This window comes from Copidosoma floridanum, unplaced genomic scaffold (assembly GCF_036245765.1).
Source record: "Copidosoma floridanum isolate Cflo_tuat_1 unplaced genomic scaffold, Cflo_Japanese_pri ptg000016l, whole genome shotgun sequence".
NCBI classification, from domain to species: domain Eukaryota; kingdom Metazoa; phylum Arthropoda; class Insecta; order Hymenoptera; family Encyrtidae; genus Copidosoma; species Copidosoma floridanum.
The window spans coordinates 14052889-14071712 of NW_028321893.1; the positions used below are offsets into that span (position 1 = coordinate 14052889).

Consider the following 18824-nt stretch of genomic DNA (forward strand, 5'->3'; position numbering starts at 1 on the left):
TTGTCGATATCTACGTAAAAATGTCTCATCTTTCGATCTAGACTATCAAAAAAATTCCAAAAGTTGAAGATCATAGAGATAAAACGTGTTTTTCAAACAAGTGCATTTTTCGAGGTTATGAGAGCAAATTTTCGAAAAACTGATGCCACCACTAGAAAGCTGAGGAAAAAATACGTAAGAATATTTTTTTTGGATTATTTTTTTATCAAAGTTTCGACACCGAAACGACGAGTTGAAAACGTCGTGTTTGACGACAGCGCAGGCCGTCCACCGCGGCGCTGGGACAGTTGACGTGATTCTCCCCTACTATATTTATTTAACACTTATGGCTAAGTCAAAGGTGTTGCCAACTAAAGTGTTAAACGTCCCGTGGCTGGAACGTTGCGGGTCCCAATTACTCACCCAGCTTTGCAATTTGTACTTGCGGAGGTTGTCCCAGATGTGACTGAGGCCCACTGCTGGACGGACTCTCAAGTTGTACTTGTTTAGCTTCATGGACATCCATCTCGATGGAGGACTTTTACAGCTAATCGGGACAGTGATATCCACACCCTCTTGACTTCGGCCACTTGGCGTCAAGTGCCAACCAGCCATAACCCGACCAACTGCGCATCCCGGGGCAGCTCTGTTGCTTAACTTCGTGGTCACGAACTTTGGTGGCATAAACCCTCGTGGCAGACACAGCCACAGTCGGACTGGCCCGCTCTCCCCGAGCAGGAGCTCAGCACGTACTTGGAGGCCTACGCAAGATGCGACTTTCAGACAGAAGTGGCTCTCCTCTCATTCGTCACTTAATAAGACCGTCCGGATTTTTGCCTATATTCATCGATTTAAGACAAGGTCAACTTATCCAGGATAGTCACCTGCGCCCTGGCTCACGACTGCTGAAATCGTCGCTTGACGCACATATCTGTGGCGTTTACTTAAGCACCTAGAATGTCCGCAAGAGTACGAGGCACTGCTGTCCAACCAGCTTATCAATGGAGCTGAAGCTACCCACTGTACTATATGGAACGGTCTACAACAAAATTGATTTTGATTAATTTTATCATAAAAGAATTATTACCAACAGGTTCTATTATGTCACTACTTTAAAACTTCAAAAAAATTCCGGGCACTCTAACTACGCAGAAACACTTTAAAAAAGGGTTTGTAGCTGATAAAGCGCTAGGTCAACTAAAAAGTTTGCTTTTTTGCACTATTTTCCTTATAAAATTTGTGCACATATCGTTGGGCAGAGATATGTGCAATTTACTTAGTAATACCATATCATTTTATAACTTGTTCATGTTTATTTGTCATAAATTATTGTTTAGAGCTATTCGCTAGAGAAAATCTCGATGGAATATTAAATTACATTCTATTTAAACATTCTTTAGAAATGAACATTTTTACAGTACAAAAATACATATGACATATTATTTTTATGATGTATTAAATTACATTTTCATTGAAAGACTGAGTAAGACATGAATAAATAAATAATCTTTTAACAACCAATATATATGGTTGAATAAGAAGGAACGTTGCTTCGAATTCCCGATACAGTTAACTATTTAATGTAAGAGTTTACTTTATAATTTAACATATAATTATAATAACGCCTTGCTCAACGACCCCCTATGAATCTATCGTAACTTTCAATTTAGTCTTGATGATAAGATAATTCATGTCGATGAAACAGTTTTTTTTAAAAGTAATTTAATAATGAAGCAGTTTAAAAATAATAGATTATCCATATACGACACGTAGACGTCTATATACACATCAAGGTCCGTGGAAGACTGTATAATCCCTGTCAGGTTCTCCAAAAGTAGTGTGGGTGGTGGTGAAGGGGCGCGAAAAAATGTATGGGGGTCTATGGGGGTTTTGAAAAAAACTGCGATGTGTTAAAATAAGCGAGAAAATGACGGGTTTTTACCATATTTTGTGGTGGAGCGGTGGTGGGTGAATGGGGGTCTGCGGGGGGGTTGTGTGGAATGCTCTTTTGAGATAAGTATATAATATAGGGAGATATATTAGTATTTCGACTTATGCTAACACTGTACAAACAAAGTACTTATATAGGCCAACTCTTACTGATTTATGCTGACTGCATGAGGTTTTAATAGTACAAGTATAAATCTTAAAAGTACTTAGAGTCTGCATAAGTCAACTTTTACGTATACATACGTACACTAGTGGGGATTGGCTCCCCTTCGCGCCTTGCGCAACAACCATCTAAGAATTATTTTATCCTTAAAAACTTAATGACCTAATATCTTCAAAATGATGGACTTCTAATTTCTCAATAAATTTAAAATGTACATACAACCCATAGTTTAGTACAACATTATTTTATTTTTTGGCCAATGCAACATATACTTGAAATTAAAGTATTCAGAGATAGAAATTTTTGATAAAGACTTTTTTGGTGATAGAAAAATGTACATATATTCATGAGAATATACATCAAAATATTTATTAATTGATATCAAAAGTTATAATTACAATAACATTTAAGTAATAAAGTAATTTAGTAAATAACATTCCTAGAAATTTGATTACTAATATTATCAGTTTTCCATCCCTCAGGAATTTCACAAGACTGTATGGTTTTGTCTTGAGTGTCCATGGACAATAAAAAAAATTGTGAATTTGTACAACACATATTATTTTTTAATTTCAAAATTTTGAAGTGTTTTCATATAAATTACTTTATAGTTTCTTCAATTATAAAACACTAACACCCATGCTTTATTAATAGAAGTATTTCTTTGTAATCGCTTTCTAATTTTGTAATGCATAATTTTCCACCGAATGCAAAATTATCATCACATGAATCTTTTAAAGTCTTATACACTATTGCTTAAGTTTTTTTAGGAATCATTGAAGCTTCGTTCCAACGAAAATATTTAATCCTCGTTATTTTTTATTTTATCAGTTCCACATTCAGAGAAACAACTTTCAACGTTATTTAAATTAAAAAGTAATTTCAACTTTCTGTGACTTGTCATCCCTTTAGGTAATTCTTGTCCAAGCCATAGATATAGCTTTTTTTCAACAAAAAATGAAAAACTGATGTTTTCTACACAAAAGGTTTTCCACAAACTGCAGGCCGATTAATTAACAATTAATCCTTACATGATTTTTTTTAGAGCTGTAATAACTTAGTTGTTATTATGCTAGCCTCCGAGCCAAAGATACTCAAGGGGTCGTGGGTTTAAAACCCATCGAAAATTATCGAGATTTTTTCTCGTTTTTTCACGATGGGACGAGTATCCAGGGTAACAAAAAATTACTTATCCAGTTTTCAAAATAAGTAGTTGATTTTTCTGGTGATGTCTGGACCTCGAGGGACTTCTTCTTTTTCGAAAGAAAGCCAACACCTGCTAGCTCTTTGGATAAAGTCACTTTCGGTTATAAAAAGGTCAGTACGGCAAGTTCGATGGTTTGTTGGAAAAGATAATTAAACTTATAATAGGTTGGGTGTGCTTGAGGCCATCACTGCGCCTTGTAAATGGTACCCAGTAGGATTGATGAGCGATGTATTGTATATTGCTACAATTGAATTAACGATTAAAATTTTTTACTACAATTTTTATTCTGTACATGCAATTGTCACATACATTGTTACTAATTAAACATGTAAATTAAATATGTGTTAAACTAAATACAGAAAACTAAAAGAATATAATAAGATTTGTTTGATATAATTGACACAATTAAAGTCTGGTGGATGGCCAGAAGTGGGATTAGAGGGGGAACCTATAATTGTACCTTATTTTTAGGGAAGGTTAAGCAAAAAATTAAAAATTTCAAAGGGGCGAAGAGGGAGTGTATATATATAATACACAACATGTTGAATTATCATTGGTGTGTATATTAGTACAAAAATACGTTAAGTATGAGCACCTATGAACATAACCTCGAACTATTGTGTGCATATTTATTAAAAAAAGGTGAAAAATTTGAGCTTCTTATATAGAGTGTAAGCATGCGCAAAAATTAACATATCTTCGGCAATACTCTTTGATTCGCAGGTGATAAAAATAGAAAAAAGTTTTTTTTTTTATATTTCTCGTTTACTAGTACAACATAACATCAAGTTTAACTAACCACAATTATAACGTTTATTTGTTGTAGGCATTTAAAATCTGAAAAAGGTTTAAAACTTCGAATGTTTGCAGATAATTCCCTGAAAGCCACTTATTCTTGTAAAACATGATATTTATAATGAAATTTTCGAACAATCCTTACAACTCGTACCCAGAAGGGCGCGGTTGTTGTATGTTTGTGTCCGAATCAAGTAAATTGTTTTTTCACGAAGGGCACACAGTGTAATTTTACGCCCATGGCCACACTTTGCGCCCAGTAAATCACTCTGGGCCCTAGGGCAGACAAGTACTTTGAGAGGACGCAAAAAACTTTTCTTACCATGAGCCTAAAGTGCAACTGCCGCTTCGTGCCCTCAGGTCACACTTTACCCCCTTGCAATCACTTTGGGACCACAGGCAGAAAAGTATTTGCGCCCTCCAGGCCTAAAGTACTTACCTACCCTAGGACCTAAAGTAATTTACTGGGTGCGAAGTGTGCCAACGGGTGCAAAATTGCACTCTCCACCCTCGGTAAGAAAAACATTATACGCGACTCAGGCACCAACGTACAACAACCGCTTCCTTTGGGTGCTTATGTTTGTACTTTGTGCCATAGTGACGTAATGTACCATTTTTGCCCGTGGGCTCAAAGTGATCACAAAGGCGCAAAGTGTGTCTCGAGAAAAATACTGAAATATGCGAAAATTCACATATTTTTGGTGATACTCTTTTATTTACAAGTAATAACAATGCAAAAAAACTTTTTTTTTCGCACACTAAAGCAACTCTGCTATGAGTGTAAGCACCTACAATCATATCCTCGATAAGTTGTAAGCATTTTCCATATAAAAAAGGGTCAAAATTTAAGTGTTTGTGCACATAACGATCAGTCAGCCACAAATTCTTGTGTAAAAAGACATCCATAATAAAATTTCTAATTAAATACATTAAAGAAAGTATTTTTTACTTTTGCAAACCTAACATTACTGAGCCGTATATGTAAACACCAAAAAATCCTAAAATACATTTTTCATTCGCAGATGATAAAAATATGTAAAGAATTTTTGTGTAGTTGTCATAAATTGAGACAACTTTACCACAAGTAACTTTATCCTTAATCGTAACCTCCGGAAATCATATTCATTTTTAACCTAAAAAAGTTATAAAATTTGAATTTCTTGCACATGGTGATGCACTAACCATTAGTTCTGCAGTAAAGTGATATGCACTAGCAAGTTTACGTAGACCTACCTTACTAAAAATTTTTTCTACCCTCACACACATAACCTTACCCTGCTGTACATGTAAAGAATATTATAAAATGCTAAGCTTTACATATTTGTTGCAATAGTTTTCCGTTTGCCAAAGATAAAAATGTAACAAACGTTTTTTATCATTTTTGCAAATTATAATATACGATAAGTATTAGCACAGTGATTTATTTGCTTGTAGTTCTTGTGTAAAATGATAAATATTTTTAATTTAACGTATCATTACTATACCAGATTCTTTTTCAACCCTTGCAAACTTATTCTTACCCTACTATATTTGTTTAGAGTATTAAAAATTGTAAAATTTCTTAAATCTTTGGCGATAGGTTTCGATTTGCCGGTGACAAAGAAGAAAAAAAATTCTTCCTAAACCTTGTTACAACTTCATTAATACTACAAGTACAAGCACCCGCAAACATAACCTCTATTTGTTGTAAGTCTAACAATTGTCAGAAATTTCAAAGTTTTTGGCAGATAGCGTGAATAATTTTTTGCTCATCATTTATTCATTTAGTGCTAAAATTATATATGTGACTCTAGCTAGTCAATAGTTACTCGACATAATGCTAGTCTGATAGCCAGAGCTATACTGAGCGGTTTTCTACGTCAAGGTGACTTGAAGTTAACACACAGGCACTAAAATTTGTCACTTATTTGTCGCTGAACTACGATACTATAGCTTATTTTGTCGCAAGCAAATTTTTCAGCTCTCAATCGTCGTTTTAAAAGACATGGAGCTAGTGCTTCACTGTGCATATTTCATACTAGTGTTCCACGTGTTATATTTCAGTTTAGAGACATGCTACAGACATACTATAATTGTCAATGTCATTGGAATTTTATTAATATGAATTTTATCAGTACTATGATTATTAGTTCAGGAAAGAACTGTGTAGTTAAATAACAAAGTGAGTGTAAGTTATGTGGAACTCGTATTTTGTAACAAGATTGCTAGTACTTACAAAAATCACATATTTTAGATCAGAATGCATTATTGGAGGCAGCTTTAAGACTGTAGTTCAACAAATAGATTTGTTAAAAATTACTTTTGGTAATTTTAAACTTGTAATGAAAAAGATGTTAAGCTGTAGTTTTTCGTCTATTGCACTGCACCGAAGAAATGAACTTTCTTCCTGCTTTGCGGAAATTAAATTCTGTTTCATGGCACGATATTGATGTAAAATCGTTTACAACTAATGGGAGGAACCCAAAATAGCTTTACTGTTAAATACTTGTGATCCTTAACTTTCTTTATTTGTTCTTTTAAGAGGTGTAATCAACTATCTCTTTAGCTGACGCTGAGGATCTCAAAGTTTTATACTGAAGACTTGAGGAGGCTCTTATTAGGAAAATAGACTTTTTTTTTTTAAATCCTTATCTTTTAACACCTTTTAATGCGCCAGGCAGGGATCGCCAACCTTACCTGCAAGAAGTAGTCCCTGGAAAACGTCTTACAATATGGAGTCCTCTCTGGGGAAAGGCTACACAGTGGCCAGCGGACCCGATGCACCATTGGTGCAAAAAGTGTCAGCTTAACTGGCAAGGTGTTTCACTGGAAATACTTGCACTGTGCCCATGGATTAGGTATGATATCAGTAAAAGGGTTGGAAATGGGTGCGGCAATACACCCCAACACATAGGTGGTGAGTGGGTTGCCCCAGCAACTAGGCCAGTAGGCCGTCACGGTAATCCGGTAAATAAAAAAATAAAAAATAAAAAAACCTAACCATGTGTTAAGTGAACATCGGCAATGATTAATTCATTTAATAAGAAAATTTATTGGACAAAACAAGCATTCATGATGAGTAACCTAACTATTTTTCAGTACTCATAAATGAGAGAATTTCTTTCTGCTTAGCAAGCAATTATAATTAGTAAGTAACCTAACTGTTTATTGATGGTATTTTTTAGAAACATTTATTACTGGGAAAACAAACATTGGTGACTAATGACCAAACGGTGTATAAGTAGTATTCAATATGGAAATTGAGAATTGGCGACAATGCTTACTCGCCAAAAATTTTTAGTCTCATTATACAGTAGTAAAAAACAGTTGAGAAACTTTTCAAATGCTACCCCACTTAGTAAAATTTTTTTATTGAGCGATACTACAAAACATTTGGGTTAGGTATTGCCAGGACTTGCTGGCAAAATAATAAATTTTAATTATCAAACAATTTCAAAAAGCAGTTTCTTGCATGTCACCGATAATTTCTCGCCAAGTAATTTTTTATATACTTTTGAATATTAAAAAAAATTTCAAATAGTTATTGATAATGCTTGCTCACCAAATTAATTATTTATTTTTGTCAAACACTACTAATAACCAGTTTCGTTTCTCTTCACCAACGCTAGTTTACCCAGGAAATAATTTTTTTATCTCTTGATACTCATAAACAGCTAGGTTACTTATCGCCAACGCATGATAGCCCAGTAGTTATTTATTTATTACTATAAACACAGCTTAACAATCAATACTGTATGAAGAAAAGAAAAGATAATTATACATATTTTTAACAGAGCTTAACTTACATGTTAACTTAACTTAACTTGCATCTATTGGCAACTTAACAAAATCTGATAATTAACAAAGAAAAATTATAAATAATAGTCTGTTATTTCTGGTTCCTCTTTCTTTTACTTTTTAGGCGAGTCTACAGTGAGCTAGTTTGCTCGAGCTTTCCTCACATACCTTAGTCACCGAACTAAGTCTTACATTTACTTAAAATGCACGCTTCTAACAAGTAGCAGAATCACCGAATTAAGTCTTACATTCACGTTAAAGATGCAACTGAACTCACTCTCTAATCTTTATTTTTACTTTAGAGCATCTGTTGAAAGAGAAAAGGCGAATATTAGTATATTGGAATCTGCAAGAAGTTTTCATACTCTTGAGTAAACATAATCGAAAAGCCCAGGAAACTTTGCATGATGCTCGTCCCTATATTGCTAAAATTGTAGTGTTAACTGGAAAATCTTTAGAGGTCTGGGTTGTTCTGTAAATTTAATACTAACCATTAATAATGTATTATTATTGTGAGAAGAGCTAAAAGCACAACATAGAACAGAGTCGTTAATCGTACAGCTGGGCATCCCGACTACCGATGACACTCTTCTTTCATGGGCAAGCAGAATAAATCGGTTGTACTCCAGATCGCCAAGATAACCAAGTGACACGGAAACATAAAGGTGTTCAGAACGTCAACCTCTCCTGGGAAATACTAGGAGACATATCTAGCTAGAGCACAATACAACCTGCTCCATCACTTCAGAGTTAGGTGGCTGTTTAACCATCCGGCTTGGTGCTGTCAGAGAATTTTCTATTCCAAATGCAAGCCAGGGAAGATAGCCCTGAAGAGTACGGGCAGCCACAACAGCTTCCTTTTCAGTGGTCGTCCCAACGACATACCTACAGAAAAGACATTCTCTAGGCCCACTTTCCCGACTAACGATGAGCGGTTGGTTATCCGGGGAACAACCTTAAGAAAAGATATTCTTTGGTCAGCGGCGTACCTCCCTCCAGCACGGTCTCCGAACACAGAGACTCCGAGAATAAGAGTCAAGCTACCTGCAGCTGGCTCCACATCATCATAAATAATAATAATAAAGAATAGCTGGAAGTTCCACCACTGGCCCTTTCACGGCCATTATAAGTATTTACGTTCACTATTTAACCATCAATCTCATCGGTTCCGGAAGCGATTCCTGCCCTGGCCTTCTATACATAAAGAGATTTATTTTATGTTCTCTAACTGGGGTACGCAGTTAATAATAAAAATGTTCGATCCCTCTGTGACAAGTGAATAGTACGATGTGTTTGAAAATTTCTATTTTGTAACCAGAATCCAACGTGTTGTGTATTATATATATGTGTAAGTTTGTTGTATTTAACACTTACAAACTTAGCCGCTGGTGCGACTCATGATTCTCATGAGTCATTATGAAAGCACACAGCTCAACCGTCATCACCACCCTCGCCTCTTGTTGTCCACGTACTCTAGTCAGTTAGCTACAAGCGCTCAATGTGTTCGCACCAAATATAAAACTGTATTGTATAATTGTTGTGTAATGTAAAGTTGTTAATGTAAGCTTGTAACACCTAAAGCGACATAATTGTTGATTCAGGTAATCAACATTGTAACATTGTTTTAATTTTAATATTGTGTATTGTTATTTACAATTATTATTGTTATTAAAATTACAGTTATATTTCTTTCTGCATCAACTTGTGTCTGATTTTGTGCCATTCAACACCACTCCTAACCGTCCGAAGTTTCACGTTTAAAACAACTTGAAACTTACATATGTATACATATATATATATATGTATGTATGTATGTAAATTTTTAAATATTTAAATTTTTCTGCAACGTTTTTTACTATTGATTTCTAACAAAAAGTTTGTCTAAAGTATATTTGTCGGTTGCTGATTTTTCTCGGATTCCAACGTTTAAAAATAAGATACATCTTTAGATTAGTTAGTCTTGGACTAGGTATACACTATGGGAATTTACATTTAGTCTATACTACTTGGAATAGGAGAACAATTAATGACAATTGACTTGAACTATCTACATCCTATTGTTGTCCGAAGTTATGTAGCGTCCTTGGTCAGAAAGATTAAGAATCTAGCCTCACCTTATGAGTCGACCTATTGTAAAAAATTCTGGTTGCTAAAATTTACTTTCGGTTACACGCTTTCTTTTTCGACTTCACTGTAAAAACCAGTTTCTGTCAAACACACTCATGGCTCGTTTGGCAAGTAGCATATGCCTCATTCCTACTACTGATGCATCGTTTTTGTTAGCCAGCTACACATTAAATCTGGTTAACCGAAACAGCTCAGCATTTGTTAAAAGTTTAAAGCCCGTTTTTAGTAAGTTACATCGATTAGCGCGTCAAACTCTTCGTAGCTTAAAAATGCTACTAGTCCGTTATTTGCAGCATGAAAAAGTAGTGGATATGAAAATTTTTGCTACCTGCAAGGAAATTATTTTAATTGCTTACAAATATAGTATTATCATTGGGAAAATGAGTTTTGTCCAAACAAAGAATCAGTATTGATTTTTATGAAATGAATTGTAGAGGTTATTCAAATTTTTTTTTTTTTTTTTTTTTTTGTATTTTGGCTTGTAACTCATTTTCTATTAGTCTGATGAAAAACAAAATATCCAAGCAAAATTGGTTATGATGTTATTTCCTTTTAAATTGCATCCTTTCAATTATTACAAAATTTATTTTTTCAAGTTTTATGTAGAAAAAAAGCGCAAAATGTCTTGTTTTCAAAATTAATCTTTAAATATTTGTAGTTTTTGTATAAACAAAAATGATTAAAAATTTAGAATTAAGTATCGATTATAAGCATTTTTAACCATACCCAAGCTTTTTTATTTCATCAAAAATAATGTCACAATTTGACGGCTAATTAAAAAATTTTTTCTCACACAGAACCCAAAAATTCTCACAGTATTTTGTGAAGAAAAGAAAAAACTTTATTGCTGTAAGAAAAAAATTTTTTTTCCATCATAACGTACTTTTTTAGCAAAAATTGAATTTTGCAATGAAGTTAATACCTGTAAATACATAAATTTTGCATATAGAGAAACGCAACGAACTTACAAATGGTAATAATTTTTTAGGTATTAAAAGAATATTTTTTAAATTTTGATACCATGCTCCTCCCAGGAAGTCTGCTGTTCTTATTTATAAGTTTTTATGCATTCACGGACAAACGTTTATTTTGACAATCAAAAAGTACTTAAACTTCAATGTCTGTGAGCGGGAGGTAAGTAACGAATTACATGCATGAATGCACCCACGGGCATAACTCCAAGGAGAAAAATTGAAAAAATTTTTACTTAGTAATATGTTTTATACAATATTGTTTTGCGAATGATTTTTTTTCCAAAATTTTTTCGAGTAACAAAATTTAATAATTATGAAACATCGTAATCCAAATCGCAAAAGACATTTGTTTGTTTATAAAATTTATTATAAATATTGTATCGCAGTTGTTTTTGTTTAAATTCGTAAGAAATTATTAAATTTTATAAGAAATCGTTAGTGTTGCTTTATACGTGAAATCGACAGAGATATAAGCATTTATTTAGTAGCAAAGATTTTTCAAAAAACTGGTTTACAATTTAAAAAAAAACGTTGTTTTCATAGCATTAAAATTCTATGTATTCTTGACAAAATGCCGTTAGAATTTGGAGTTTAACTATTTTTACGGTTTGTGCGGGCCAATAAGTTCTTTAGTTAACAATTGAATTGTGATATTTTTGGAAATAAATAAAAAAAGCTTGTGTATGGTGAAAGATACTAATCAAAATTACTTAATCCAAAAGTTTTAATCTTTTTTACTAATAAAAAAAAACTACAAGTACAATACAAAGACAATTTGTATAATAACAATTAAAGCCGACGTGGCACCTTGGGTAAAGAAAAAAATTTCTGTCTATAATAAGACTGTACTTGTAAGCGATTAAAACAATTTTCTTTGCAGGAGGCATAAATATATTCAAGTACTGTAAACCTGCTACACTTAGTAAGCTGATTCCGTTACTATACTTGACATTAGATTTTGAATCTCGATTGGAATAATAACACGCACACACACACACAGACACACACACACATTTATATACTCAACTTTTGTTTCCTCTTTCTTTGTTCATATTATGTTGTACTAACAGGTTGTTACCACTCAAACGTGAAGTTTTTGGGATGATAAATCGTGTTTCAAATTCAAATTTCCTTACGTAATCAATGCACTTTAAAGCAAAGCTCTTCTAAGATTGTGGTATCAGCCTTACTAAAAATGAATAGTTCTACTGAATGATTTTCGTGATGAAGTATCAACAAACTTGAATTTATAAATTTCGGGTTGGTTCCGGGAGCTCAATGCTTATTGTAATAAAGTAAAATATAAAAATATAAGAATGAAAAAAATTGTCAGAAATATGATACATCTAAATATTATTCAGAGTATTTCATTTTATGTGAAAAATTTGATTGGTACTTAAAATTTTAACACAATATTCTAAACACTTTACTTCTATACCGTTAAATTACCGTAAGCTTCAAAAATTTTTGGGGGAATGTATGCTTTATTGAAAATAAGGACAAGGAAAAAGAAATGAACAAATTTAAATTGAAAACCACCACTGTGTCACTTTAAAAAATCAAGCACTATTTTATTTACTGTCTAGAAGCGTTAAACTTGATTGCTAAATGCCTCTTTCATTTCGAGTATTTCATATTTTATTTTTAAATTTGAAATTGTTATTCATTCATGAGGCACCAGACCCTTTTCTTTCAGCTATTCACCTCTAGTTTTAAACGTTAGTTTACAAGACTAAATGTTAAAATTATATTCTATTTTGAATAAAAAATATTACGTTTTTTAAAATAATTTGGAATACCTGAAAACTCGGATTTAGAAAATGATTGATAGAAATGGTTTACAGCAACTATTACTGCAAGTGAAGTGGTATTATATTTTTGAGAATTTCATCACTTACATCATTTTTAAATTATCAACATCATGATTTTCAAATCCAAAAATAGAAAAACAAAATCTTATATTTTGTTTGCATCGAACTTACATATATTTTAAATACAAAGCTACTAATGGGTAAGTGGTATGTTGCGATGATTGCATATAAGAAAATAATAGTAGTCTATTAAGGATTCTATAGTTCCAGCCAGAACATGCAATTTTTGAAATTAGTCTTTCAAACTTCAAGAAGTAGCTATTAGAGATGAGCTTCTTATCATCTTACTCCTGGATTTTTTACGATATTTTTTTAGGTTAACTGAATATTGAACATGGATAGGAGTATGACTGTAAAGATTGTAAAAAATTTTTGTTAAACATTTTTAATAATATACAGTACCAATCGGATCCACATGACTTATATGATCAACAAAATCCCGCTTTCCAAGGTAAACCGTAATTTTACCATTTGGACTTGATTTTTTAAAGACACGAGTTGCTTGACGTTTCGTTGCATTTTCCATGCTATTATCCATTGCACTATCAATTTTAAGATACTCAATACATTAGTTTGAAGTTCCGGGGCTGCAATAAAAAAAATTTATACATATATATATATATTAAAACTTAATCATTGCACTTTGGTATAAGTATTACAATCATATTTTTACTTTATGGTACGCTATAAATGTAAAAGTATTCCTAAATAATGCGGTAGATAACGATAACTTTATTTATTTTACATAATCAAATAATTATATAATAAAATAAAGAAGTTATTACAAAAAATTGTGTGACAGACAAATTTTCCAGCGCAGACTTATAATAGTTAGTGATTCAGCTTCCTGACTGCAGTGAAAAGAAAACGTTTTTTGTCTGCTGAAAAAGGACTTGAGCATTTGGTTATACATGTACTGTGCGTTAGCGACTTGGTACGAAGCGGAGACTCAAGGCACTGTACACTGAATGTAATATCATAATTACGGAGCAGTACTCAACTAAAGTTAATAATCCTAATGAGAAAAATAAACTTAGGAAGCTTAAGTTAAATATGGGTGCCCTCTGCAATACACGGTAGTATGTAAGTAAAACCAAAAGTATGAAACGCGCGTGTTCAGTATTACTTGATTAAAAAATATTAGTTGGAAACTTAATTAATGCTTTCCTCAGAACTACACAGTTTGAAAAATGCAAAAATTGTCGAATATAATTTGATGCTACTAGTTCACACTACTATTTATTGATAAAGTCGAACTGCTAACGTAATAATGAAATCAGTTTTGATTAGTAATCGATTTATAGTGCACGTTGTGAAGTGTTAAAATTGGCTTCTAAAACTAGAAATATAAATAACTTTTAGCAATACATTTGAAAATACAAAAAGCTGTATGCAGTTCTTAAGTTAAAATGTTAATACCTAAACACTATGCATCAAAATAGTGCTAAATTTCTTTTTGAAAAGACTAAGCTCCGATAAACTTTCACTTGTGTATTATACATAGACAAGTATATTATAATTTAAGGAGACTATAGTAGGACTCTTAATTATATACTAATTTTGACTTACAATATTAATTTTTTGTGCTGTTATACTTGAAAGTAAAAATTTAACACAATACTTGATTTTATTGAATTAAATTTATCATTAAATTAGAGCTCTGTAACATTGACATTAGCTCAGACCAAACATGTAAGTCATGTTTAAAAAAAGGTTCCATTAGTGATTTTAACTCTTACCACAGGTCTTAACTTGTGTTATGGCTCAAGTGTTATAACTCAATACTATTTTACATTCTAATAAAAAAAAGGATAAGTGACACAAAACGTGGAAATTGCACCAGGCAGACAGCGTAAGTACACTTACCCTTTTTTTCGTTGTAAAGTCGATGAGCACCACCTTGAATTTAAAAGTAGAAAAAGGGTGAGCTTCAGGGAAAAAGCTGCATTTTTGTACTTACCCTTTTTTCACGAGAAAATTGTGCCGAGTTAAAAGGGTAAGTGCAGATTTTCGTAATTCTTATCGAAAAATTGTTTTTCTTTTATGGAAAATTGAATGATCATACTATATTTATGTAGAAAACAGTTTTTCCACGGTCCAATACTCCAATTCTCATTGATTCCTTAAGACACTTAATTTTCCTTGATTTTCGTAGTTCATCTCTCATTTTACTTATGTCTTTTTTCCGTTGGACGGCAAATGTAATCGCATGTATCGCAAGTTAGAAAAAGAAAAAAAAAAGGTATATAAATTTGTGCACCAAGAAAGTATTGTGGAGATGTAAAATGTTAGGGCCTACGAAGGGTTGTCATTATAAGAATAACTAATAATGCAAGCTAAAATAATGTAACTGTGATGCAACTACGTCACCCTCGTGAATTACAGAGTGCTTTTTAGCGCTCAAGTATGGACTTCCACAGCGGATCCTTAAATTTGACAATAAGAGGCTTATCAAATACTAGGAGGCAAGTATATTATTCGACATGCTGGCTGATTGTCTTAGTTCATCAATATCATCAATATGCAGGAAGTTTTGGGCCAACTTATGTAGGCAGTAATGTATAGTTATTGAGAATGCCATTGAACCTACAAAGTAATAACGTCTTTCAATAACTGATAATCAACCCAAGGCTTGATGATACAGAGGAACATGAGAAAATCGAGGTATATTGACAAAAACAAAGCGTACACAAGTATTCAATACTCCGTGCAGCATTGCACTAGAAATCTAGTAAATCGACTGAGTATAAACATATATATGGGGCGTCTCACGTCAACCGGGCCACCGCTGGGAACAAAAATTGTAAAGCTTTAAAAAATCGTGCAAGGGCTTAAAGTGTTTGTATTAAGAACCTCCTTCAAATGTCGAGTGGCATATTGATAAATTCAATAGGGCTGGTCCAATATGGCGGCCGGAAGCCGTAGAAGAATCATGAGTCCAGCAAAAAAAGGTTGTAAAAATGAAAACTCGCAACGGACCAGGTAGTTTTATGGCCAAAATTGTACCTGATAGATGCCCCTAAAGAACTTGTGTGGTTGGTAGACAAAATCCAAAATGGCAGACTCAATATGGCGGTCCAACATACAATATGGTTGCTGAATTTTTAAAAATCAATCGATTTACACCGAATTCGGTATAGGGGTGTTCCATAGGTCACTGATCACGAAGTTAAGGTATAATGGAGGTCAAGTATAATGGACTGAGTTATTAAATTTTTGTAATATAGAGTCCACCATCTTTACTTTTAGAAGTCTGTCCTTAGGTTCGTAATCAACGGCGTCAAAATCACCCTTATACCAAATTTTGTACAAATCGGTTGATGTTCGAAAATTTCTTCCACCTTCTTGAATCCACCATTTTTAATTTGGCAAATCTGACCTTAACTTCGTGATCAGTGACCTATGGAACACCCCTATACCGAATTCGGTGTAAATCGATTGATTTTTAAAAATTCAGCAACCATATTGTATGTTGGACCGCCATATTGAGTCTGCCATTTTGGATTTTGTCTACCAACCACACAAGTTCTTCAGGGGCATCTATCAGGTACAATTTTGGCCATAAAACTACCTGGTCCGTTGCGAGTTTTCATTTTTACAACCTTTTTTTGCAGGACTCATGATTCTTCTACGGCTTCCGGCCGCCATATTGGACCAGCCCTATTGAATTTATCAATATGCCACTCGACATTTGAAGGAGGTTCTCAATACAAACACTTCAAGCCCTTGCACGATTTTTTAAAGCTTTACAATTTTTGTTCCCAGCGGTTTCCGTTGATTCTTTGTGAGTTGTGACAAGAGGAAATTTAACACTGTCAATGGTGGCAGTCCATCTCTCGTACTAAAAAATTTACTTTACTTACTTGCTCCATTCATTTTCTCTCTTTTGACAAGAAGGTTCTGGTCTCTGGTCGCTCGTTCGGGGTACAGCGGCTCTTGTCAAGAAAATAAGAAATAGGAAAACCTAACTTTACCAAGAAAGAAAACGCAACCACGCACTATCGTTGGAGCCCCGCAGGCAGTATTTGTTTATCTGTAATTTTCTCGATGTAACACTCACTTGACTTTTCGCGACTCATAAAACGGTATATCACAAGATCTCTGCCTTCTCTGTTGACATAATAGAGACTTGGCTCGACAGTGAAATATTTACTCCCTGGCACGGTAAGATGATTTTCCAACTCTCGCTATCCATCTCTGTCTCTCCCCATTCTCGGTCTCTTTTTTGCACGTGCGTTCTCTCGTTTCTTTTACCTCCCAGCACTGCGTCCTCGCACTCTATGTCACACTCGCTGTAGTTCTCACACACTCGAACATACACCATACTCTCTCACCTGTCACTGTACACCCAAATTGACACCTCCATTCCCAGTCTCGAGGGGTACTGGAACAAAAGGCATACCCTAGGCAGACAGGCTGCTCAAAAGACCAGGCGATTTTCTTTTACCTCGAGATCGGATTCCTCGTCCACTGGCTTTGCAGTAGCCTCTAGCCTTTAACCGAGTGGCTTTCGCTTCTATTCCTCTCTTTTCCTTTTATCGTTTTGTGCTCAGTAAATCTCGCAGTAATCAGAGGAGGCGATGCGGATACCTTGCAGCTTAAGGGGAAGGGGCGTCTCACATGTAACTACCGCAGCTGCTCCTTCGTCGCTGCAGCAGTCTACTTCTACAGTCTCGTACGTCCCCTCTTCTTTCCCATAATTTCTCTTTTTTATGTCTATATTCCTAAGCGCGTTTTTTTCCCTCTTGCGGTTTCCCCTTTCAGCTATAATCCTTTATTACCTATGGGTATTTGCACACATTCCTCCACAGTTCAGCGTGACCTGGGCATCGATGTCTTGATCCTCGGTGCTCTCTCTCTCCTATTAAGTTTAGGAACCGGAAAGAACACACGTGCAAAAAAAACCAGTGGACAGTGGGTGCTTGGGTACCAAAGGAAGAAGTTATATTTCTATAAAATTTTGTGGCAAATAACATAATTATGAATATAAGTATACCTCGTATGAAACGATAATGTGTACAAAGGTGGTGCAATTATCGTTGGAATGAGTATACCTACGTTAGTTGGATGTGGTTTTAATAAATATTTCAATATCTAATAACAGAACAATTATAAACAATATTTTATGGCACAATACAATATAAACAATTAGGTAGCTGGTCTATACAAGACTGCTCTTTCATCGAATCTTCCGATGGTTTCCAAAAAACTTCCTAAGAAAATAAGAAATACCCTTATACAATAGCAAACCGTTTAACTGTACCCTTTTTCACACGTTTAATTTAAAGAATTTCCAATTTAACATGTAACCTAATGTAAAAATCACTTTGAATTATATTAATAAGATCTATATAAAGCTCTCATTTTTTGTTTGAATGAAAGATTAGTATTAGATCAACCTGTTTCATTTTCAAATAGATCTATAATTTTTTTTTTTTTTTTTTTACATCAACAATAAGTTTGTATGTAAGTTCATCCGAAAGTACGTCATAAGGGGCGAAGTGAAGGGGGAGAATCAAGCAAAATACACTTCCGTTACACTTTTTCTCAAGGTCACCAATCTGTAATCGTTGATTTATTCCGTAGGGCAGAACGCGCCTACAGAGGTTTAACTTAAAAAAACATATGAGTATACATAGACATTCTGGCATGATACCAGGGAAAAAAGAAAGACAGCCAGTGTGTGGTATCTTTAAAATCCTGGTAGCTTTCACCGCGGCATGTGACCCTGTCACAAAGCTTAAATACGTAGCAAACTGAGCCCTATTTTATAAAAATACATTATCGTGTGAAAAAAGTGTCAGAATAAGAATAGATACTCGCGTATGTGTGTGTGCTTTATCAAACGTACAGATGTGGCTCGGTCTAAAGTTCTGCAAAGACTGAAGTCGTCAGTAAGCGGTTACACGATTAACTAATATTAGAGGTAGGGGAAACTTCCTACAGTACTTCCTTTAAGTTTAACGCAGTTAAAACTTACA

The 18824-nt window shown here is 33.9% G+C and overlaps 1 protein-coding gene across 4 annotated transcripts in view; it reads right to left on the reverse strand.

Moving 5' to 3' along the window:
* krz (beta-arrestin protein kurtz) overlaps positions 1-18824 on the reverse strand; it is a 523564-nt gene that overhangs the window by 463465 nt on the left and 41275 nt on the right. For all 4 annotated transcript variants that reach the window (XM_089592378.1, XM_089592377.1, XM_089592379.1 and 1 more), the window contains one exon: positions 13246-13430. In XM_089592378.1, coding sequence (XP_089448504.1) covers positions 13246-13381 — 136 coding nt within the window. In that variant the 5' untranslated portion in view covers positions 13382-13430. The remainder of the gene's footprint in view (positions 1-13245; positions 13431-18824) is intronic.